This window comes from Anomaloglossus baeobatrachus, chromosome 6 (assembly GCF_048569485.1).
Source record: "Anomaloglossus baeobatrachus isolate aAnoBae1 chromosome 6, aAnoBae1.hap1, whole genome shotgun sequence".
In the NCBI taxonomy this organism is placed as follows: domain Eukaryota; kingdom Metazoa; phylum Chordata; class Amphibia; order Anura; family Aromobatidae; genus Anomaloglossus; species Anomaloglossus baeobatrachus.
Genome location: NC_134358.1, coordinates 60,129,566 through 60,154,712, shown reverse-complemented (window position 1 = coordinate 60,154,712; position 25,147 = coordinate 60,129,566). Strand labels below are relative to the sequence as shown.

At 43.3% G+C, this 25,147-nt stretch overlaps 1 protein-coding gene across 7 annotated transcripts in view; it reads right to left on the bottom strand.

Annotated features, from left to right (window-relative positions):
* Positions 1 to 25,147, bottom strand: part of CSMD3 (CUB and Sushi multiple domains 3) — a 2,007,504-nt gene that overhangs the window by 299,523 nt on the left and 1,682,834 nt on the right. For all 7 annotated transcript variants that reach the window (XM_075352941.1, XM_075352934.1, XM_075352935.1 and 4 more), the window contains 2 exons: positions 11,250 to 11,330; positions 8,371 to 8,484 (listed from right to left, as the gene is read on the bottom strand). In XM_075352941.1, coding sequence (XP_075209056.1) covers positions 8,371 to 8,484; positions 11,250 to 11,330 — 195 coding nt within the window. The remainder of the gene's footprint in view (positions 1 to 8,370; positions 8,485 to 11,249; positions 11,331 to 25,147) is intronic.

Sequence of the window (25,147 nt, the reverse complement as noted above, 5' to 3'; positions counted from 1 at the left end):
TGTGACTTTTAGGATCGCTACTTCCAATAGGTGGCGCTGTGCTAGAGTTTGTCTCCTTTACTGGAGAGACAATTTGAATATTTCCCAGAGGGGCATTGCAGCTATAAGTCCCCTTACCTGGCAGCCAGACTGGCTTGCAAAGTCTCCTTAAGGAGAATAGTGTTCCCCCGTGGTCCCCACATAGCTTTCTCATGAGCCAGATCAGACACCCCCATACTTTGCACTGACGAGGGGCAAGCACCCCGAAACACCGTGTCTGCAAATTGGGATTCTGATCTGGCTTATATATCCTGAGTCATATTGCAATGGATTGTTGAAAATCCACTTGTGACTTTTAGGATCGCTACTTCCAATAGGTGGCGCTGTGCTAGAGTTTGTCTCCTTTACTGGAGAGACAATTTGAATATTTCCCAGAGGGGCATTGCAGCTATAAGTCCCCTTACCTGGCAGCCAGACTGGCTTGCAAAGTCTCCTTAAGGAGAATAGTGTTCCCCCGTGGTCCCCACATAGCTTTCTCATGAGCCAGATCAGACACCCCCATACTTTGCACTGACGAGGGGCAAGCACCCCGAAACACCGTGTCTGCAAATTGGGATTCTGATCTGGCTTATATATCCTGAGTCATATTGCAATGGATTGTTGAAAATCCACTTGTGACTTTTAGGATCGCTACTTCCAATAGGTGGCGCTGTGCTAGAGTTTGTCTCCTTTACTGGAGAGACAATTTGAATATTTCCCAGAGGGGCATTGCAGCTATAAGTCCCCTTACCTGGCAGCCAGACTGGCTTGCAAAGTCTCCTTAAGGAGAATAGTGTTCCCCCGTGGTCCCCACATAGCTTTCTCATGAGCCAGATCAGACACCCCCATACTTTGCACTGACGAGGGGCAAGCACCCCGAAACACCGTGTCTGCAAATTGGGATTCTGATCTGGCTTATATATCCTGAGTCATATTGCAATGGATTGTTGAAAATCCACTTGTGACTTTTAGGATCGCTACTTCCAATAGGTGGCGCTGTGCTAGAGTTTGTCTCCTTTACTGGAGAGACAATTTGAATATTTCCCAGAGGGGCATTGCAGCTATAAGTCCCCTTACCTGGCAGCCAGACTGGCTTGCAAAGTCTCCTTAAGGAGAATAGTGTTCCCCCGTGGTCCCCACATAGCTTTCTCATGAGCCAGATCAGACACCCCCATACTTTGCACTGACGAGGGGCAAGCACCCCGAAACACCGTGTCTGCAAATTGGGATTCTGATCTGGCTTATATATCCTGAGTCATATTGCAATGGATTGTTGAAAATCCACTTGTGACTTTTAGGATCGCTACTTCCAATAGGTGGCGCTGTGCTAGAGTTTGTCTCCTTTACTGGAGAGACAATTTGAATATTTCCCAGAGGGGCATTGCAGCTATAAGTCCCCTTACCTGGCAGCCAGACTGGCTTGCAAAGTCTCCTTAAGGAGAATAGTGTTCCCCCGTGGTCCCCACATAGCTTTCTCATGAGCCAGATCAGACACCCCCATACTTTGCACTGACGAGGGGCAAGCACCCCGAAACACCGTGTCTGCAAATTGGGATTCTGATCTGGCTTATATATCCTGAGTCATATTGCAATGGATTGTTGAAAATCCACTTGTGACTTTTAGGATCGCTACTTCCAATAGGTGGCGCTGTGCTAGAGTTTGTCTCCTTTACTGGAGAGACAATTTGAATATTTCCCAGAGGGGCATTGCAGCTATAAGTCCCCTTACCTGGCAGCCAGACTGGCTTGCAAAGTCTCCTTAAGGAGAATAGTGTTCCCCCGTGGTCCCCACATAGCTTTCTCATGAGCCAGATCAGACACCCCCATACTTTGCACTGACGAGGGGCAAGCACCCCGAAACACCGTGTCTGCAAATTGGGATTCTGATCTGGCTTATATATCCTGAGTCATATTGCAATGGATTGTTGAAAATCCACTTGTGACTTTTAGGATCGCTACTTCCAATAGGTGGCGCTGTGCTAGAGTTTGTCTCCTTTACTGGAGAGACAATTTGAATATTTCCCAGAGGGGCATTGCAGCTATAAGTCCCCTTACCTGGCAGCCAGACTGGCTTGCAAAGTCTCCTTAAGGAGAATAGTGTTCCCCCGTGGTCCCCACATAGCTTTCTCATGAGCCAGATCAGACACCCCCATACTTTGCACTGACGAGGGGCAAGCACCCCGAAACACCGTGTCTGCAAATTGGGATTCTGATCTGGCTTATATATCCTGAGTCATATTGCAATGGATTGTTGAAAATCCACTTGTGACTTTTAGGATCGCTACTTCCAATAGGTGGCGCTGTGCTAGAGTTTGTCTCCTTTACTGGAGAGACAATTTGAATATTTCCCAGAGGGGCATTGCAGCTATAAGTCCCCTTACCTGGCAGCCAGACTGGCTTGCAAAGTCTCCTTAAGGAGAATAGTGTTCCCCCGTGGTCCCCACATAGCTTTCTCATGAGCCAGATCAGACACCCCCATACTTTGCACTGACGAGGGGCAAGCACCCCGAAACACCGTGTCTGCAAATTGGGATTCTGATCTGGCTTATATATCCTGAGTCATATTGCAATGGATTGTTGAAAATCCACTTGTGACTTTTAGGATCGCTACTTCCAATAGGTGGCGCTGTGCTAGAGTTTGTCTCCTTTACTGGAGAGACAATTTGAATATTTCCCAGAGGGGCATTGCAGCTATAAGTCCCCTTACCTGGCAGCCAGACTGGCTTGCAAAGTCTCCTTAAGGAGAATAGTGTTCCCCCGTGGTCCCCACATAGCTTTCTCATGAGCCAGATCAGACACCCCCATACTTTGCACTGACGAGGGGCAAGCACCCCGAAACACCGTGTCTGCAAATTGGGATTCTGATCTGGCTTATATATCCTGAGTCATATTGCAATGGATTGTTGAAAATCCACTTGTGACTTTTAGGATCGCTACTTCCAATAGGTGGCGCTGTGCTAGAGTTTGTCTCCTTTACTGGAGAGACAATTTGAATATTTCCCAGAGGGGCATTGCAGCTATAAGTCCCCTTACCTGGCAGCCAGACTGGCTTGCAAAGTCTCCTTAAGGAGAATAGTGTTCCCCCGTGGTCCCCACATAGCTTTCTCATGAGCCAGATCAGACACCCCCATACTTTGCACTGACGAGGGGCAAGCACCCCGAAACACCGTGTCTGCAAATTGGGATTCTGATCTGGCTTATATATCCTGAGTCATATTGCAATGGATTGTTGAAAATCCACTTGTGACTTTTAGGATCGCTACTTCCAATAGGTGGCGCTGTGCTAGAGTTTGTCTCCTTTACTGGAGAGACAATTTGAATATTTCCCAGAGGGGCATTGCAGCTATAAGTCCCCTTACCTGGCAGCCAGACTGGCTTGCAAAGTCTCCTTAAGGAGAATAGTGTTCCCCCGTGGTCCCCACATAGCTTTCTCATGAGCCAGATCAGACACCCCCATACTTTGCACTGACGAGGGGCAAGCACCCCGAAACACCGTGTCTGCAAATTGGGATTCTGATCTGGCTTATATATCCTGAGTCATATTGCAATGGATTGTTGAAAATCCACTTGTGACTTTTAGGATCGCTACTTCCAATAGGTGGCGCTGTGCTAGAGTTTGTCTCCTTTACTGGAGAGACAATTTGAATATTTCCCAGAGGGGCATTGCAGCTATAAGTCCCCTTACCTGGCAGCCAGACTGGCTTGCAAAGTCTCCTTAAGGAGAATAGTGTTCCCCCGTGGTCCCCACATAGCTTTCTCATGAGCCAGATCAGACACCCCCATACTTTGCACTGACGAGGGGCAAGCACCCCGAAACACCGTGTCTGCAAATTGGGATTCTGATCTGGCTTATATATCCTGAGTCATATTGCAATGGATTGTTGAAAATCCACTTGTGACTTTTAGGATCGCTACTTCCAATAGGTGGCGCTGTGCTAGAGTTTGTCTCCTTTACTGGAGAGACAATTTGAATATTTCCCAGAGGGGCATTGCAGCTATAAGTCCCCTTACCTGGCAGCCAGACTGGCTTGCAAAGTCTCCTTAAGGAGAATAGTGTTCCCCCGTGGTCCCCACATAGCTTTCTCATGAGCCAGATCAGACACCCCCATACTTTGCACTGACGAGGGGCAAGCACCCCGAAACACCGTGTCTGCAAATTGGGATTCTGATCTGGCTTATATATCCTGAGTCATATTGCAATGGATTGTTGAAAATCCACTTGTGACTTTTAGGATCGCTACTTCCAATAGGTGGCGCTGTGCTAGAGTTTGTCTCCTTTACTGGAGAGACAATTTGAATATTTCCCAGAGGGGCATTGCAGCTATAAGTCCCCTTACCTGGCAGCCAGACTGGCTTGCAAAGTCTCCTTAAGGAGAATAGTGTTCCCCCGTGGTCCCCACATAGCTTTCTCATGAGCCAGATCAGACACCCCCATACTTTGCACTGACGAGGGGCAAGCACCCCGAAACACCGTGTCTGCAAATTGGGATTCTGATCTGGCTTATATATCCTGAGTCATATTGCAATGGATTGTTGAAAATCCACTTGTGACTTTTAGGATCGCTACTTCCAATAGGTGGCGCTGTGCTAGAGTTTGTCTCCTTTACTGGAGAGACAATTTGAATATTTCCCAGAGGGGCATTGCAGCTATAAGTCCCCTTACCTGGCAGCCAGACTGGCTTGCAAAGTCTCCTTAAGGAGAATAGAGTTCCCCCGTGGTCCCCACATAGCTTTCTCATGAGCCAGATCAGACACCCCCATACTTTGCACTGACGAGGGGCAAGCACCCCGAAACACCATGTCTGCAAATTGGGATTCTGATCTGGCTTATATATCCTGAGTCATATTGCAATGGATTGTTGAAAATCCACTTGTGACTTTTAGGATCGCTACTTCCAATAGGTGGCGCTGTGCTAGAGTTTGTCTCCTTTACTGGAGAGACAATTTGAATATTTCCCAGAGGGGCATTGCAGCTATAAGTCCCCTTACCTGGCAGCCAGACTGGCTTGCAAAGTCTCCTTAAGGAGAATAGTGTTCCCCCGTGGTCCCCACATAGCTTTCTCATGAGCCAGATCAGACACCCCCATACTTTGCACTGACGAGGGGCAAGCACCCCGAAACACCGTGTCTGCAAATTGGGATTCTGATCTGGCTTATATATCCTGAGTCATATTGCAATGGATTGTTGAAAATCCACTTGTGACTTTTAGGATCGCTACTTCCAATAGGTGGCGCTGTGCTAGAGTTTGTCTCCTTTACTGGAGAGACAATTTGAATATTTCCCAGAGGGGCATTGCAGCTATAAGTCCCCTTACCTGGCAGCCAGACTGGCTTGCAAAGTCTCCTTAAGGAGAATAGTGTTCCCCCGTGGTCCCCACATAGCTTTCTCATGAGCCAGATCAGACACCCCCATACTTTGCACTGACGAGGGGCAAGCACCCCGAAACACCGTGTCTGCAAATTGGGATTCTGATCTGGCTTATATATCCTGAGTCATATTGCAATGGATTGTTGAAAATCCACTTGTGACTTTTAGGATCGCTACTTCCAATAGGTGGCGCTGTGCTAGAGTTTGTCTCCTTTACTGGAGAGACAATTTGAATATTTCCCAGAGGGGCATTGCAGCTATAAGTCCCCTTACCTGGCAGCCAGACTGGCTTGCAAAGTCTCCTTAAGGAGAATAGTGTTCCCCCGTGGTCCCCACATAGCTTTCTCATGAGCCAGATCAGACACCCCCATACTTTGCACTGACGAGGGGCAAGCACCCCGAAACACCGTGTCTGCAAATTGGGATTCTGATCTGGCTTATATATCCTGAGTCATATTGCAATGGATTGTTGAAAATCCACTTGTGACTTTTAGGATCGCTACTTCCAATAGGTGGCGCTGTGCTAGAGTTTGTCTCCTTTACTGGAGAGACAATTTGAATATTTCCCAGAGGGGCATTGCAGCTATAAGTCCCCTTACCTGGCAGCCAGACTGGCTTGCAAAGTCTCCTTAAGGAGAATAGTGTTCCCCCGTGGTCCCCACATAGCTTTCTCATGAGCCAGATCAGACACCCCCATACTTTGCACTGACGAGGGGCAAGCACCCCGAAACACCGTGTCTGCAAATTGGGATTCTGATCTGGCTTATATATCCTGAGTCATATTGCAATGGATTGTTGAAAATCCACTTGTGACTTTTAGGATCGCTACTTCCAATAGGTGGCGCTGTGCTAGAGTTTGTCTCCTTTACTGGAGAGACAATTTGTATATGACAACAAGAATTAAATACAGAGGCCTCTTATATCAATCCAATGCTGACCAAAAATGTAACAGTGTAAAAATATAAGTATATATTCTATATTATAATGTATGACCAAAAGGTATAGACTGTGTAGATATAAATAATTCCAATCAAAAATAAAATAGTATGAATATATCTAGGACACACAAAAAAGTATATTGCTTTGGAGGCAGTTTTGGTATGTAGATATATCATTAGATCTTCATTTAGAGTAATAAAAGACCAGAGAATATTTAAAAAGTACCTTTAACCATGATAGTATATATAAGATTGTAACCTGAGCCACACCTCTGAGGTTACGTTCTCATGTCTACCATCATAGTACGTTGATTCCCTTATTTTCTCTACAGGTTCTGTATTTACAATTTCTAGTATATGATATCAAATATGGAAATGAGGCCTTCAGCTAATAAAGATGTATATACAGAAAAGATTTTGGGAATGCTCATCTTTTGTCCAGCATAATATAGTCTTATATCCATTCGAAACCCATACCTCTTATGGGCCTTGGGAAGAACCATATACTCAATTCTTCAAAACTTCAATGTGTTAAGGGCTAAATAACTTTGCATACAGAGCTCATGCCTCATTTTTTCAACTTTTCCAGAATCCAGTAAAACCCACTGTATGTCTTCATTTAATCCAGGTTCCGGAGAAGATGTTTTCAATGTCCTACACCCTAAGTCCCTAAATGATGATGGCGGTTTGCCTTTAGAATAACTCAGCTAAGAGTTTCCAGTCTGAACTGGAGATGTTACATTCACATTTTACTTTACTAAACTTTTATATGTCAAGTACGTGTAACATCCATACATCTGCGTTGCCTCACGGTGTTTTTAGCTACCACTAACTAGCTGTTGAAAGTACTACAAAGTTCCTACATATTTCCATACACCCATCACACCAAAGTAACTCCACATTTTCTCCAAGAAATATTTTTTGAGAATGAAATAAATTATTATGTAGATGCAAAAGCAGATTTAAACCACATTTACTGGACGTGCTATTTTTCATGGGACCTGTAGGGTGGTCTCTCTCCATACAGAGATCAGGTTGGGATTATGCTCTCCGACCATCTCTATGTGGTTGCTGAGAAAATTAGACTAACCCCTGGTGCCACCTTTTATTGGTAAATGGAATAAAATGAATTATAACTGAAAACACCAATTATATTAGAATATTGTAAGAGTAGACCAGTATCGAGAAGTCTCGACTTAGAATAGTGGCTCTCATTCATCAAGAAATGTGTTTTTATGGCGGTCTTCATGAGGGGGTGTCTTAGAGGTACAAACCTCTAAATAAATATGGAGTATGATTTGTGTTTTAAAGAATACTACGAAATTGACCTCACAACTCATCATGCCCCAGCGCTGCCAACTTTGTTGGAGCTAGGCAAAAATGGTTGAGAGAACACCAAAAGTTGATCAATTTTAGCGCAGTCTTGCATTGTGTCAAAATTTACTGACTTTTCATTCCCGAATTCTCTCCTTAAAACTTTAATGAGTAAAGGTCATTGTGTTTATCGGAATAGAAGCAAATTCAAGAAGGTTATATGGTGGTGGCCAAATCCAAGTCAGCTGATGAAATTATGACTTTTAATAATAACATTAGGGAAAGAGATGATAGGGATACTGAATGTGGAAAAGGAAAATGGAATTACAAGACCAGCTCTTTTTATAAAGCTAAGAAAATAATAAAAATTACCTATCAGATATTTCTTATCATTTCCTATTTCACATGTGCTCAGCGATTCCATTAAACAAAAATGTTGCTCTTCACTGTCAAGTTTTCCTTGGACGTGTCAAAATAATTATTAGGATTTCAAGGTGGCATTTGTTAACAGTTCCAGGACCATATGTTTATCCGGGAAGACATCTGCTTTATTATCATGTGTGCAGTGTTTAGCAAATAATATTTTACTAAATCATTTATGAAATAGGTTCCTAATTGTGGCATATTCATTTATGGAGTCACAACATGATGTGCAATTTACCACTGACTTGCTTATGTAGGCAAGGTTATACTCTAGTAATTAGAGATGGTGCAAAAAAATAGCATAGAAACCTTGGCATGAAGGTGGCGATCCATCCATCTGAAGACGCTCGCCCAGCCTGCAGGTGAGAATCTCATTGCCGACTAAGGTAAAACCAGGCACACACTGATAGCGAATGATGTCACCTACAGAAGGAGAAAAAAATATATATGTAATATAACCCTCAGTCCAGTAGACCACTGCGCAACCAGCTCTGTCCTCACCTATTGTACCCTCACCCATTCCCTGTAGACTGTGAGCCCTCGTGGGCAGGGTCCTCTCTCCTCCTGTACTCTCACCCATTCCCTGTAGACTGTGAGCCCTCGCGGGCAGGGTCCTCTCTCCTCCTTTACTCTCACCCATTCCCTGTAGACTGTGAGCCCTCGCGGGCAGGGTCCTCTCTCCTCCTGTACCAGTCTGTTTTGTATTGTTAATGATTGTTGCACGTAAACCCTCTTTCACTTGTAAAGCGCCATGGAATAAATGGCGCTATAATAATACATAGTAATAATAATTATATATATATATATATGTAATACGCAACACTTAAATTGCCACTACAGTTTTTTATTTCCATTTTATCACTGGTTAAGAATAAAAATTGCATCTTTCGTGTGTGTAGTAAAACACTTACTTGGCGGTGACTTCTGGACCACATAATTTCAGTTGTGACCTTCAGGATCACTTCTGTCAGTAGATTTTTGCTACTTAATTTGAGAACACCTCAATATGGAGACAATGAGCCTGAATCCAGGGCCGTAAAATAAAAGAGAAAGAAAGTGCCCCTGTGTCAATCTATACCATTGAGTATGAGATACATTGGTAGTTCCACTCCCCTCCTCCCGATGTGCTGACAGGCACAACTCTGGAGCAAAGTGTGATTGTTGGTTCTTTCCAACCTCAGTTTCCCACGAGGTCAATCTAGTGGAGCGAGGTCTCCAGGGATCAATTACATTCACCGCCGCTGCCCGCTTGGTAGCGCAGTGTGAGGAACTCTGTCAGACCAGTAGACTCTGGATCGTGCTGCCGCATCAGCTGCCCGGTCCCTGACACTGGGAGCTGAATCAATCAGTAATTGTACAAAAGAGAAGGGTGGTATTCTGGGCCCTGCACTATCCAACACACACCGTGGAGAGGAGTTTAACTCTTTATTGTACAATACATTTACAGGACGATCCATCCTGATGAAGGGGACAGATTGTCCTGGAAACGTGTTGTGCAATAAAGTGTTAAACTCTTTTCTGCAGTGTGTGTCAGATTAGTGCAGCTCCCAGAATACCATCCTTCTGTTTTTTAAAATGATCTATTGAGTCCAGGGACCTGTCACTTATTAGGCTGTGTGTTGCAGTTTCAATACAATAAGTGTTTTATCAGTAGGAGATAATTACTGCTTGATTACATCTCACACACAGACAAGTTTGGCTAATCTGTGTAACCCTGCCCCAACCACTGATTGGTTGTCTGCTGACAATTCACAGTGTACACAGGAAGCTGCCAATCAGGGGTGTGGGCGGGGTTATACACAGCCCAAAAGTATTAGCTCTACTTAGTTATACATGAGACAAAAGAGGGATTCTATCAAAACTATATCAATCACTTCAGTAGGTGATGCATTCTTAGAATGTGGGTTTCTGTCTATATGTTATGCTGATTTCTGATTCCACAGCAAAAAACCTGCTGGCAAATTCTTTCAGTGTTTGCTGTCCGGATCGGACATTACTTGTTAATATAAGCCTATAAGACTCAGAACCAGGCTTCAATAGACTCATTAAGAAAGGAAACAGCAGCTGTCAGTGATTTCCGGCCAGTCAGATCTTTTGTTACAAGATTGCGCAATGCTGAAAACCTGTAGAAGACGGCAAACTGTAAGTATTTTCTACACATGTGAAACACTCATTATTGATTCCTAACCAGTGATGACATAGAAAATAATTTCGGAATTAACATTATACATAAATATACCCATAATAGTAGTATTAAAGTTATACTTATGTAGAGTTTGGCTTGGAAGACATGATGAGGAATTGGTTCCAGTAATTGCATGACAAATGCAAATTATAAATGATACTCCCAATCAGGCTCACATTGTGTCAAAATGTCGAAATCTCAAACTGAACCCCAATAGACAACAGAACACAATTAGTTCCCCGTTGAGTCCAAAAGAGGTTGCGTACATTCTTACTAGGTGGCAGAGGTGTCCCCTCTTGGCCAGATGTAGATCTACCAGGGTTATACTGTGTATTGCATCTCTTCTAGCATGAGTGAGCTTCAAGGGAATGCAAGAAAGCGGAGATAAAATCTCCGCCAACAGGTTTTCATTGTCAAGTATTTTTTTTAGATATTTCCCTTTAGTTAAGTTATATTTTGCCACATTTCAGGAGATAATATTGGCAGTAATCCATTTTGTAGGACCTTCATTGATGTCCAAAAATTACACATTTTGTAACTTGAACCCCTTTACTATCAGTTTTCCCAAATCTTATTTATTTATAATAAGCAACAACACACTGAGTTTGAATCGTAGTACAGAAGTACAACAAAGAAGTTTCTAAAATAGAGACTTGGTGCCTAGAAATGGTTGCCTTTATCAATTATTTAAATAGGATTAAAAGAATATGGAGAATTTCCCACTCTACAAACCCCAAGACATTAGCAAACAAAGTTTTTGGCAATCACTTGATGAAAAAGATTTGGGGCAAGTAATATTTCTTCCTTTCTTTGGAGGTTAAAATATTTTATGTTTCGAAATAGTCCCAAAATGCCCAAATGGGACTATTCATATGTGGTTTAATGCTTCAGTGACTTTTTCCCACTATGGCCATGTCCTAATTGAAGTTGATGGTATCATGTTGTCATTCTGGTAATGGAATTGCTTGTGAATGTTATAGACACAAACAATGGATTCAGTTACCTATTTCAAACTCATCATCTTCTGCGAGTATTTCTGAGTTCAGAACAGGAGGAGGTGATTGGCAAATTCGCAACTGGTAAGCTGTAAAAACATAAATATTTGACAAATTAATTCATGAGCTTTGTATGAAAATTTCCATTTTTGTCATTTATTCTATGGATGTTCAATTTGTTGACATTGAATGCATAGATCAACATGTGTGACCCTTAACCAGAATTTCGGAAGTTCTAAGGCCACGAGGAATTTATATTGGAAATAGACCTAAGATAGTTAATATGAAAGTACTTTTAGGAGGGGATTTAATATTTGTAGGCTAAGACAACAAATAACTCCTGATCCAAACTTTCACTTGCCCTTAGGATCTGTTGAATGAATGTTGATGGAACATCAAATACCAATTGGATGGTCAGTGGGCCTGACTGCATTTGTCTAATGTGTAAGACGACATTTATAGCTTTGGTTTAATGAAAAAAATCCAAGCAATATAAAAAGATTTTCCAGTTTTAGAAGTTTTTTTGCTTCTATTGACCAGCATTGTGATAAAATAATTAAAAAGGATAGTACACACACTCCCGGTGCTCCACTGCTATTGTCTCTGTGTATTGGCTGCAGTGGTGACTTTATGACTACTGCACAATATCACCTATGCAGCCAATCGCTGAAGTCAGTGGCTCATACCATTTTCTGTTGTAGAGTCACTGAGCTCTGTGATTGGCAGCAGCACTGTAGTCATAATATCACCACTTTAGCCAATAAAAACCAGAACACCTTCTTCCACATGTAGAGGACTGTTACGGGGGGCTGTCTGATAATAAAACCTAAAGGAATATCAGACAGTCAGGGTCCACCGTGCAAAGACTCTGCTGCAGACTATGGCAGAGTGCAATACCTCTGTTAAACTCACAGAGGAATATAATTAGTAAATAAGGCAATTCCTCCCTTACTTGGAGGGTGCGTGGAATGATCTCTGTTAATGATCACAGAGACAAAAGCAGTGAGTGTGAAATGGCACCTACCTAGGTCCGTTCCTCTAGTGGTGCCAGGAGACGGACAGCAGCGTAAGCCGCACAAAGCTCCTACCTGCGATCGCTCCACTAGTGTGCGAGGACACGAACCACTAGATATTGCACCTGCCTAGGTCCGCTCTTCTAGTGGTGCAAAAGAGACGGACAGCAGCGTAAGCCGCACAAAGCTCCTACCTGCGTTCGCTCCACTAGTGTGCGAGGACACGAACCACTAGATATGGCACCTGCCTAGGTCCGCTCTTCTAGTGGTGCAAAAGAGAGGACAGCAGCATAAGCTGCTCAAAGATCCTACCTCTGTTTGCTCCCCTAGTGTGCGAGGATACGAACAACTGACAGACGCAGTATAAGGAACGTTACCCTAGCTGCAACGTCCACCTACGAGTAGAATCACAAGGCCCAGCCGGACCATGTGCCTCAGGCACCTGCCTATGTCCGCTGCCCTAAGAGGTAAGGATACGGACTCCAGCCAAAGCTGTAAGGTATAAGAACGCTACCCTGCCGGTAGCGCTCACCTAACAAAGACAGAGAGATGCCTAGAGGGACGTGCACAGGGCGTCTACCCTCATGCATAAACCAAGAGGACTGAGCGCCGGGCGGCTTGCGTCAGGGTCTTATATAGACTTTGTGCCTCATCCAAGATGGAGGACACCAGAGCCAATCCGCTGCCAGAACGACAGGAATGACGTCACGCTGGCCTATCACCGAGCAAAGCGTCACAAGCACATGACCAGCGACCAATCGGCATAGGTGTCAGAGACATGTGACCACGTGTCACAAGCACATGACCAGCAGCCAATCAGCTTAGAAGGTGTCAGAGACATGTGACCTCGTGTCAGCGATGATGTCACCCGCACATGTGCAAAGACTCCAAGATAGGACTTAGTCTCCAGCACTTGCACATGTGCAGTAGCAAGAAATCCAAAGATAGTCTCCAGAGCCACAGCAACCGTAACAGGGACACAGCTAACATGTAGAGTAGGGTGCTCTAGTCAGGTGAGACCAAAGTAGATCTTTCTTTGTTAAATTCAAAATGTTATGTGTGGTATGAAACTGACTTTGCACATCACCGTGAAAACACCATTACACTATCATATATGAATGTGGCAGCATCATGCTGTGGGGAGGCTTTTCTTCAGCAGGGACAGGGAAGCTGGTCAGAGTTGATAGAAAGATGCATGGAGAATAATCCTGGAGGAAATCCTGTTAGTGACTGGAAAAGACTTGAGACTATAACATAGGTGCACCTTCTGGCAGGACAACGACCCTAAACTTATTGCCAGAACTACATTGGATGGTTTAAATCAAAACATATTCACATGTGTGAACGGACCAGTCACAGTCCAGACCAAAATCCCATTGGGAGTCTGTTGAAAGACTTAAATATTGCTGTTCACAGATGCTTTCCATCCAATCTCACTGAGCTAGAGGTATTTTGCAATGAAGAATGGGCAAAAATGTCCCCTGTAGATGTGCAAAGCTGGTAGAGACATCCCTAAAAGGAGGGCAGCAGTAATTACAGCAAAAGCGGTCCTAAAAAGTATTAACTCATGGGGGAAGAATGCAAATGCAGGTCACAATTTTCAAATCTACATTTGTTAAATATTTAGAAAACCATGTATAAGTTCCTTTACACTTCACAAATACTTACTAAGTAATGTTTATATATCATATAAACCCCTCAAAAAAACAACAAAATATCTTGCGCTTTCGGGAGTAACATGAAAAAAATTAAAAAGTTCATGGAGTATGAATAACTTTCAATGCAATATATATATATATATATATATATATATATATATATATATATATATATATATATATATAATTGTGTGTTCAGTAAACTGAATGCTTCTTAAAACGCATTTCCTGTCTATCCAAAAGTATACAGCACCGTGCCCCTAACGTCTGATTTTATTTTTTAACATTTCTAGTTCTAACCATTATGTTCCACAGGTTTTATATACTAAACAATGATCTACTAATTGAGATATCCTAAAGATTTTTAATTGGATTTTGTTGCACTTATACCTCTTTATTACATATTAATTACTGGAAATATTTTTATCACAACCATCAACCATCAACCTGAATGAGGGCACAGCTGATTGCGCCCCTCACTTCAGTTGTTGCGTGGAGCTCAGAGAGAGTGGTCGTGTTCTACGGCCACTCTTGTCAGCTTCATGTAGCAGAGCTGGATGTGTCGCGGGACCTCGTGTGGATTACGTCGGACCTGGAGGGGTATTTGGGGATTAATAAAGTGGGGAAAGAGGGGTTTTTTTGTCTTTTATTCCAAATAAAGGATTTTTTCGGGTGTTTTTTTATTTACTTTCACTTACAGGTTAATCATGGAAGGTATCTCGGGGAGACACCTGACATGATTAACCTAGGACTTAGTGGCAGCTATAAGCTGCCATTTAACTCCTTAGTACCCCAATTGCCACAGCACCAATGCAATTCGGGATGAGCCGGGTAGAGTCCCGGGACTGTTGCATCTAATTAATGCGGCAATTCTGGGCGGCTGCTGGCTGATATTGTTAGGCTGGGGGCTCCCCATAACATGGGGCTCCCCATCCTGAGAATACCAGCCTTCAGCCGTGTGGCTTTATCTTTGCTGGTATCAAAATTGGAGGGGACTGCACGCCGTTTTTTTTAATTATTTATTTTACTTCACGATATAGACCCACCCACCGGTGGCTGTGATTGGTTGCAGTGAGTCAGCTGTCACTCAGTGTGGGGGCGGGTCTGACTGCAACCAATCATAGGTGCTGGTGGGTGGGGAAAGCAGTGAGTACGAGATGGATTAATGAGCGGCTGGCATTTTCAAAAGAGGAAAAGCCACCGGAGCTTTGTAACAGCTGTGCAGCGCCACGCCCGTGATCGGTGAGAATGAGAGATGGGAGGAGAGGGGTGAGAGACCAGGAGTGATTTTAAACGATTTAGATCGTTCTGCTGGACATGCTGAGCATACTCAGTAGAACAAGACGGAATTTGTCAGCGGATTCCGCCGCTTAGCGCATTGCGGCGGAATCCGCCGTCATAGACAATCATTACACGCCTTGGCGGATACTAACGGAATCCGTCAAGGTGCGATACTTTAACGACACAAAAAAAGCTACATGCAGTGTTCCCTCCGCCCTCCGCTGCGTTAAATTAACGACACAGTGTCGTACAGCGGATGCAACGCAGACACTTGCGTTACAGTGCGTCATTATTACAAGTCTATGGAGAATAGCGCAGTGCGTTAATATACTGCGCTATTCTCCATAGTGACGGATTGCGCTGAACGCAAGTGTGAAAGCGGCCTTACCTGTCAAAAATGTTTAACTATTGTCAATTGCTTCATGCCTTGCCTTTCTTTTTAACAATTAATAACAAGATTTTAAAAAAAAAAATAGACTTCTAATCTTGGTACATTGACTATGCGGAAATCAAATGTCTACATTTTACCATTGTGGGGAAAATCTATGTTGCTCCAAACTACAGGAAGTTCTGGTGCCTGTGTCAAAAGCACAAGCTCAGTTCTATTAAAGGGGATGTCTGATGATTATTGATGAGCAAGCACTGCTACACTCAGGTGCTCGGTACTCGGAATGAGCAGTAAAACGCTCTAACGGGCTCCTCTCATGTATGGCGTATACTGTAATGGAGGTCAATCGGGAACTGGGGCATTTTTCCGGGAGATCTTATGGAAATATTCTTGAGTTCCCCATTGCCTTCCATTATACTCGGTACATGAATCAGGTTTGTCAGAGCATCTAATGGAAGTCAATGGGAACTTGAGCATTTTTGCTGAAGATTTCCTGGAAAACTGCTCGAGTTTCCCATAGCCTTCCCACAAGTTGCGCACATCCGAGCATCCAACTGTTCATTACGAGTACTGAGCAGTGAGCACCCAAGCATGGTAGTGCACACTCATCACTAGCTACGAGTACCAAGCACCCGAGCATCATAGTGCTCGCTCAGCACTAGTTACGAGTACCGAGCACCCGAACATGGTAGTGCTCGCTCATCACTAGTGATGATGAGATAGGGATAAAATTGGTGATAACAGATAGATCACTGGGAGTGTCACTGCTTTTACGATCCCCAAAAATTGGCAGAACTGGGCACTTTCATCCTCATTAGATTGAAGAAGCAGGGCACATGCTCAACCACCACTCCAGCCATTCACTATGGTGCTACAGAAACAAGTTGAATGCAGTTTTCAGCAGTTCCCTTGAGAATGAACGGAGCTATGGCTAGACATGTGCCCTGCTTTTCCATTATAGAGGGGATAAAAGTTGTTTTTTTTATGTGGTCATAGTTACCACACCTAATCTGATCTATAAGTTATCATCAACACTATGGATCAAGTAGGAAAAGTCAAGTATGTCTAAATCTCACAGTTGCATTTGTCCTATTGGGATGATTAGTATTAAAGGGAACCAGTCCAGTCCAATAGTGCACCCAAAAGCACAAGCAGTTCTAGGTGGATATTTCTAGTCCTTGCCTAAATGTCCCTGTATACACGAGCATAGATAAAGAGATCTTTAGAAAAAGTATTTATAAAGATCCTTTATGATATGCCAATGAGTGCAAGGACTAGTTACAAGGGTGTTAGTTCCTGCACTTAATCTGCCCTCTTAGCATGTTAGCACACCCACAGGGGCCTGCTAACATGCCATTCAATGCCCATTCCCCAGCATCATCATCAGTGGTGATGTGTGTACCTGTGTCCATTGCACAACTTCAGACACCAGCGTCAGTGTGCAAAACCTGCGCACTTCCTGTCATTCGCACTATGAAGCGGTTGTACACGTTCCGGCTTCAGAGAGGTCTAATGTGCATGACCGGAGGTACCGGGACTTCTGATAATGTGCACTGACACTGCTGATGGGGCTGGAAAGTGGACATTGAATAGCATTTTTGCATGCCGCTGTGGGCGTGCTACCATGCTGAGAGAGCGGAATGAGCGCAGGAACTAACGCCCTTGCGACTAATCCCTGCGCTCATTAGTATATTATAAAGGACCTTTAGAAATACTTTTTCTAAAGATCTCTTTATCTATGCTAGTGTGTACAGGAATGGTTAGGCAGGGATTAGAAATATACACCCAGAACTGCTCGTGGTACTGGGTGCATATTGCACCTAATAGGTTCACTTTAAAGGCATTTAATCGATAAAAAATGGGTAAAACATTGGCGCATGGGCAACTTGGTAGCTCAGAGAATAGCAATGGTTACCCTTCATTGAACAACTAGAAACTCTCAGTTTGGACAACGGTTTCCTTTTTTTCCTCTTATAGAAATTCAAATATCTAAAGATATTTTAACTACTAAGAATACCACTCATTTTTTTCTTACATGACATGACAAAGTTAAAGGGAATTACAATGTCAAGCTTTGTATTCTAATGTACAATATAATAGAACCCTAATAATTTCATTTGTCATGAAAAATCACCAGACTGATTATATTCATAGTGAACTGAGAAATATGTTGGCATCTGTAATCTATGAATATCTAATTTGAAATTTGGACACTGCTCACATTAATTTCACAAAGCATTTTCTCCATTTGAAAAGAATCCAAACTGTATAATTTTTTGGACACGGTGACCCTTTTAAATAGAGCATATGTTTTCCGCAGACACAAATTTCACATCCAGGGGACGAGAGATTGCTAAAAATTGTCTACACATTCATTTAAAATGTATGAAACACCAACAGGAGCCAGAACCTTTTTCGAAAAGTGTCGAGAATTTCTTAAAAATAACAACAATGGATTTTGGTCTCAGGCCACAACATCATGACAACGTGAGACCAAGTAGGCACCGGAGCAACCAAAGGGATTCTTAGCTTTAAGAAGATTAGTAGCTTGTAAATGAAAACTGGACCTGAATGACGAAACGCGGAGCTGCGTGGGCAAGGCGCAAAAAAAAATGGATTCTGGCAATTCCTAATTTCAACACTTCAAAGCAATTGACTTTTCTACCCTAATAGATGGTTTTCATATAATAGCATATTTCACCTAGATACACCAAATATTTTTATTTAGGTAGGTCAAATAAGAAATAACCTTTTATTTTCTCCCAGACTTTTGTAATGTCTTATCTGGCAGGGTATAAGCAGATTATAGAGGTTGCACGCTGACATAAAGCAGATGTATTAAATCTGGATGTAATTTGCCATTTTATGAGATTATTGGATGGTGCTCTCGGTGGGTGGTACCATTTAGTTTTGATGTTAGATATGAATATGTAGACCAAAAGTGTTGGCACCCTTGAAACCGTTCCAAAAAAAGATGTATTTCTCCCAGAAAATTATTGCAATTACACATATTTTGTCACACACTTGTTAATTCCCTTTGTGTGCATTGGAACAACACAAAAAAACAGAGATAAAAGGCAAATTGAACATAATTTAACATAAAACTCTAAAAAGGAAAACAGACAAAAGTTTTGGAATTTTTCTAAAATGGTTGGTAAACAACTTAGTTTCAAGCATGTCATGCTCATTAAAACTCCCCTGTGACAAGTAACAGCTGTGGGCAATATGAAAATCACACCTGAAACCAGAAAAAAAGGGAGAAGTTGGCTCAATCTTTGCATTGTGTGTTTATGTGATTCATACTAAACATGGAGAACAGAAAAAGGAGTAGAAAACTGTGTGAGGACTTGAGAATCAAAATTGTTGAAAAATGTCAACAATCTCAATGTTACAAGTCCATCTCCAAAGATCTTGATGTTCTTTTGTTCATGGTGCCCAAAATAGTCAAGAGGTTTACAACCTCTGGAACTGTAGCTAATCTCCCTGGACATGGAAGGCAGAGAAAAATTGATGAAATGATGCAATGCAGCATAGTCTAGATGGTGGGTAAGCAACCCCAATCAAATTGCACAGAAATTCAAGCTGTCCTGCAGACTCAGGAAGCATCAGCTCGAAAAAATCTCATCCCACTGAGTTCCTTATATGTCAGTCTATCAAAATAACAGATGTTTGTGGAGAGAAGAACTGGGAAGTTGGGTTTCATCTTTCAAGTTCCTTTTGTTCTCAGGTGAGGTAATATGGTAACAAGGAAAATCAAAATTGCAGCCAACTGATATCTAGAATGGATGAGGAAATCAATTTATGTTTGCATAGATCTTCTGAAAAAGGAACCGCACTCCTTCGCTTGTGCTGGGATCTTTTATTCAAAACGGTGCATGGTAAAAAGGCTCGAGGTAATCCATATGTCAGCTCCTGCTATGGAGGACGGCCGTTTCGCCTATTAATTAGGCTTCCACGGGTCCTAATTAATAGGCAAAATGGCCGTCGTCCATAGCAGGAGCTGACATATGGATTACCTCCAGCCTTTTTACCATGCACCGTTTTGAATAAAAGATCCCAACACAAGCGAAGGAGTGCGGTTCCTTTTTCTTACCTCCTACCATCCTTGGATTCTATTCTGCGATGCGCATCCGTGGCTGGACTGAATCGCCGGCAAGTGAATACCTCAGGCATACGCGGTACCACAGGTGACAGGCAGTGGTGCACGACCATTCTTCCTCTGTGTTTGCATAGATCTTCTACCAATGACTTCTACATCCATAGCAGCTCAAAAAATGTCCATACCACTGCTTTATAACCTGAATTCCTTGTATGCCAGTCTTTCACGATAGTAGATTTTGGTGGTGAGAAGGATTGGGCAAGTGGGTCTCAACATTACGAATCCTTTTGTTCTCAGAGGAGGTAATCTACTTCCAAGATGAATTTGTAAGTGGGGATTGGAAGGTTAGATGACAGCCAAATGGTATCTAATATGGGTGAAGACATCAATAATCTGTCTTCCATTTCCAAAGATGGTAGGGTGTGGTTGTATGAACCACCAGTACCAACACTTTATGTATAAAGAGATCTTCTACCAATGACTTCTATATCCCAGGTCAACTCGAAAATTTCTATCTCACTAGTTTATAACCTTTGCTATTTTATCCATTTACAGTTTTGTTCTTTCTATGTCAGCATTTATTCAAAAAAAAGTTGGTAACAGTGATTCTTCATCTACTGCATTATGTTCTGGGACCTGGAGAAGGTTCAGAGCTTTCTGCAAAATGCTGATCTGTCACTGGATGCTGACAGCTGGCTTGTCCATTCATCTTGCTAATCACTTAGGTTCTTACTGTGACAGAACAAAAGTCCTTTACAGTTGTGTAATGATTGGAAAATCAGGGCTGGATTTGAAAAACGGTTATCACTGGTTTAATTGAACATGTTAACACAAAGAATTATTTGGTAGATTCATTTTACCTGTTGCTAAATTATTTTTTAACAGTGTTTATTTTCTACATTTGAGATAATATATCAAGGTTACGTAAAAAATCTGTTACTATCAAAACTAGTGATGAGCAAACCCGTGGATAAATTGGGTTTGCCGAACCAGAACGGGGAAAAAAAACGGGATAGGCGAGCTTAACTAACCCCATTCAAGTCAATGGGGGGCCCAAGTTTGAGACTGTAAACTAGTTGTAATAAGGGCTAGGGGCTGTAAAAAGAACCTGAATCGAAGTAAGAGAATGTCAATTGCCCTGTAAACAAAGGGGGATAGGTAAATGGCTTAAAAGGCTTTTGTCACCCCAGTAATTATGGTTACAAAGCAAGCAACTGAAGAAATTCAAAATGTTAGCACTAACCCTACAGAGATGGATTTCAGAGATTCTTCACAGAACAAAAATTTTAAAAAGGGCCCTTAGAGAGCCTGAATCCCAGTTCACCCACACAGTCAAGATTGCCAGTTTAACCACAGAGTGTAAATTTCAAATCTAGGCCACAAAAACCTCTTTAAACAGTTGCCCCACACAGCCATGTTTGCCAAAGATAAACCACAGTGAAAGGTTAAAATGAAGGCCTCATCAGAATCTCTCTAAACAGTTGCCCCACAAGGTCAGAGCAAGTTTACAAAATTTGCCTTATGTAGCCTGTATTCCTAGTTCCCACAGAGCCAAGATTGACAGAATTACATCACAGACCAGCGAATTGTAAAAAAAACACCCCTAAACAGCTTGTTTACCTTGTTGACAGCTTGTTGACCCACACACCTCTCATTGACCGAGATCCACCACTCAGCAGTCAATTAAGATAGAGATAGGCTACGGAACTCCATCCAACAAAGTGCTCAAAAACCAGAAGTGCCAGGTGCCTGACTTGTTGGCTTTCACACTGCTCATTTTCAAGGGGGTGGCATTAACTAAAGATGGCCATGCTCCTCAGGTGTTGCGGTTGCTGTGGCACTGGAGTCTATGTCCAGATTTCTTGCTACTGCACATGTGCGAGCACTGGAGACTATGTCCAGATTTCTTGCTACTGCACATGTGCAAGCGCTGGAGACTAAGTCCTATCTTGGAGCCATTGCACATGTGCGGGTGACATCATCGCTGACACGAGGTCACATGTCTCTGACACCTTCTATGCCGATTGGCCGCTGGTCATGTGCTTGTGACACGTGGTCACATGTCTCTGACACCTTCTATGCCGATTGGTCGCTGGTCATGTGCTTGTGATGCTTTGCTCGGTGATAGGCCAGCGTGACGTCATTCCTGTCGAACTGGCAGCGGATTGGCTCTGGTGTCCTCCATCTTGGATGAGGCACAGAGTCTATATAAGACCCTGACGCATGCCGCACGGCGCTCAGTCCTCTTGGTTCATGCATGAGAGTAGACGCTCTGTGCACGTTCCTCTAGGCATCTCTCTGTCTATGCTAGGTGAGCGCTACCGGCAGGGTAGCGTTCTTATACCTTACAGCTTCGGCTGCAGTCCGTATCCTTACCTCTTAGGGGAGCGGACATAGGCAGGTGCCTGAGGCACATGGTCCGGCTGGGCCTTGTGATTCTACTCGTAGGTGGACGTTGCCACTAGGGTAACATTCCTTATACTGCGTCTGGCAGTTGTTCGTATCCTCACACACTAGGGGAGCGAACAGAGGTAGGAGCTTTGTGCGGCTTATGCTGCGGTCTGTCTCTTTTGCACCACTAGAAGAGCGGACCTAGGCAGGTGCCATATCTAGTGGTTCGTGTCCTCGCACACTAGTGGAGCGAATGCAGGTAGGAGCTTTGTGTGGCTTACGCTGCTGTCCGTCTCTTTTGCACCACTAGAAGAGCGGACCTAGGCAGGTGCCATATCTAGTGGTTCGTGTCCTCGCACACTAGTGGAGCGAACGCAGGTAGGAGCTTTGTGCGGCTTACGCTGCTGTCCGTCTCCTGGCACCACTAGAGGAACGGACCTAGGTAGGTGCCATTTCACACTCACTGCTTTTGTCTCTGTGATCATTAACAGAGACCATTCCACACACCCTCCAAGTAAGGGAGGAATTGCCTTATTTACTAATTATATTCCTCTGTGAGTTTAACAGAGGTATTGCACTCTGCCATAGTCTGCAGCAGAGTCTTTGCACGGTGGACCCTGACTGTCTGATATTCCTTTAGGTGTTATTATCAGACAGCCCCCCGTAATATTAGGACTGAGCGAAGGGTCTGGCAGTTATGGCAAAATATCAGCAGTTAAACCGTTACATACAAGTACTTGAGTCGCGGCTCAAGAGTATAGAGGATAAACCTCAGACCATGGTGACATCTGCACATGATCCTCGACTTGCTCTGCCAAACAGATATTCTGGCGATGCCAGATCATGTTGTGGTTTCATTAGTCAGTGTCAGATACACCTAGAGGTCAACTCTTCTCGCTTCTCTACGGAGAGGTCCAGAGTAGGCTTTATCATCTCCTTACTTCAGGACAAAGCCTTAGAATGGGCGACTCCCCTATGGTGTTATTATCAGACAGCCCCCCGTAGCATCAGGTGGCATCTATGCACTTTTTTTCCGGGCACAGCTAGTTTTAATGCCTGTTTTAACAGTTCTCACACAGGAGCCAATTTTGCTCCACTGGTGGACAGTCTGGTTGTTGCATTTAAAATTCTCGTAATTGGATTTGGAACAGACTTCGGACAACGGCCGTTTCGCGTCTATGTATGCCGCTTCCACGGTTCCACACCGTGACTGTGACTTGTCATTGAGTTATTAGCTCAATGACAAGGCGAGATCTCATCTATGCATAAATGCCTTTGGGCGCCGTTTTCCTTAAGTTTACTGCTGGGAGATCAATGGGCCGGAAGCTGCACGTGCGCAGATAAGATCTTGAGCCGACTCTGTGAACAATTATTTGAAGCCTGCACCGCTAACAGAGCATCTGGGACACTCGCTGCACCGCATCACTCTCATCAACAGCACAGCACAGCGCTAACAGCCAGCACAGCACCCGCAGCCAGCACAGAGCCCGCAGCGAGCACTGTGCCTGCAGACAGCACAGCCCCCGCTGCCAGCACAGCCCCCGCAGACAGCACAGCCCCCGCAGACAGCACAGCCCCCGCAGCCAGCACAGTGCCCACAGCCAGCACAGCACCCGCAACCAGCACAGTGCCCGCAGACAGCACAGCCCCCGCAGCCAGCACATTACTCATTCTCCACCTCCTGGTAAGCTATATTCGGATTATAAGATGAACCCCTCATTTTGCTCCCAAACTTTTGGGAAGAAAAGTGCATTTTATAATCCTAAAAAATATGGTACATGTCTGTTACCTGCAGATTTTGTGCGTCTAATACAACTCTATTAGGGAAACCTGCACATGAAACTAAGCACACCCAAGAGAGATATTGACACGTTGATTATCTAAAAAATGCACCGCACGTAAGTTTACATTACGTAAAAAAAACCAAAACAATAACAGTGTAAATAAGATTTCTATAACTCCCATCCACTTTGCTGGAACTGTATGACGCTGTTTGTTCATCAAACATACCCAATGTCAAAAATTCATCAAAAACTCATGTCTCGATTCATCATTTGATTTTCTTTTGTCACTTCTCTTTTTTATCTTGAGGTATTCTCATATGGTTATTGTGGCGTATTCATCAAATTGTCACATGCGGTCTATAAATTTGGTGCAAAGTAAATAAAAAGGTTTCTTTCCAGTTATTAAGCATTTTTAAGACTTTTTCAGCAAAAGTCGCATATTTTTGAATAGGCTGCAAAAGATGTGACTTTTGAAGCTCATGCATAAAATTACATTAGGGGTTGACTGAAATACAGTTGCATTAAATTGCATGACTTTTTAAAAAGTCGCAAATCAGCCGAAATCATCTGGAATCATTAAATATCACACATATAGTCAGAAAAAACAACTGACAAGTAGATATAAAAGAGACAAAAAATCAAAGCTAGAAAAATACATTTAGTGTGAAAGGAAAAAAAAAAGACATAAATCAATACAAAAAAACAGCCATAAATTGTGCCATAGTGGGAACGTAACCTTATATCAGAACTAATTCTTTTTGGATGTCTAACGGAATCTTGGTAAATCTACTTAGTGTGATATTACTGTGCCTAAAGGGAATCTGGTAAGTGGAAAAATGCTATTAACCTGCAAACATGGGGTTAATGTTCAGACTAATAACATTCTGATCCTGCAGATTAAACCCCGCTGCCGGGAGGAAAAGAAGTTTATTTCCCCAGGCAGCGTTCCGGTTTCAGTCACGGGAGAGGCACTGTGGGGGAGTAGAGTGGCGGCTGTAGCCACGCCCCCATAATGTTTGACAGCAGATTCTAATGCAGAGTGGCTGTTAGGGGTACTTTGCACACTACGACATCGCAGGTGCGATGTCGGTGGGGTCATGTCGAAAGTGACGCACTTCCTGCGTCGCTCTCGACATCGTAGTGTGTAAATCCTAAATGATACGATTAACGAGCACAAAAGCGTCGTAATCGTATCATTGGTGTAGCGTCGGCGAATTCCATAATTACGTTTAGGCGACGGTCCGATGTTGTTCCTCATTCCTGCGGCAGCACACATTGCTGTGTGTGAAGTC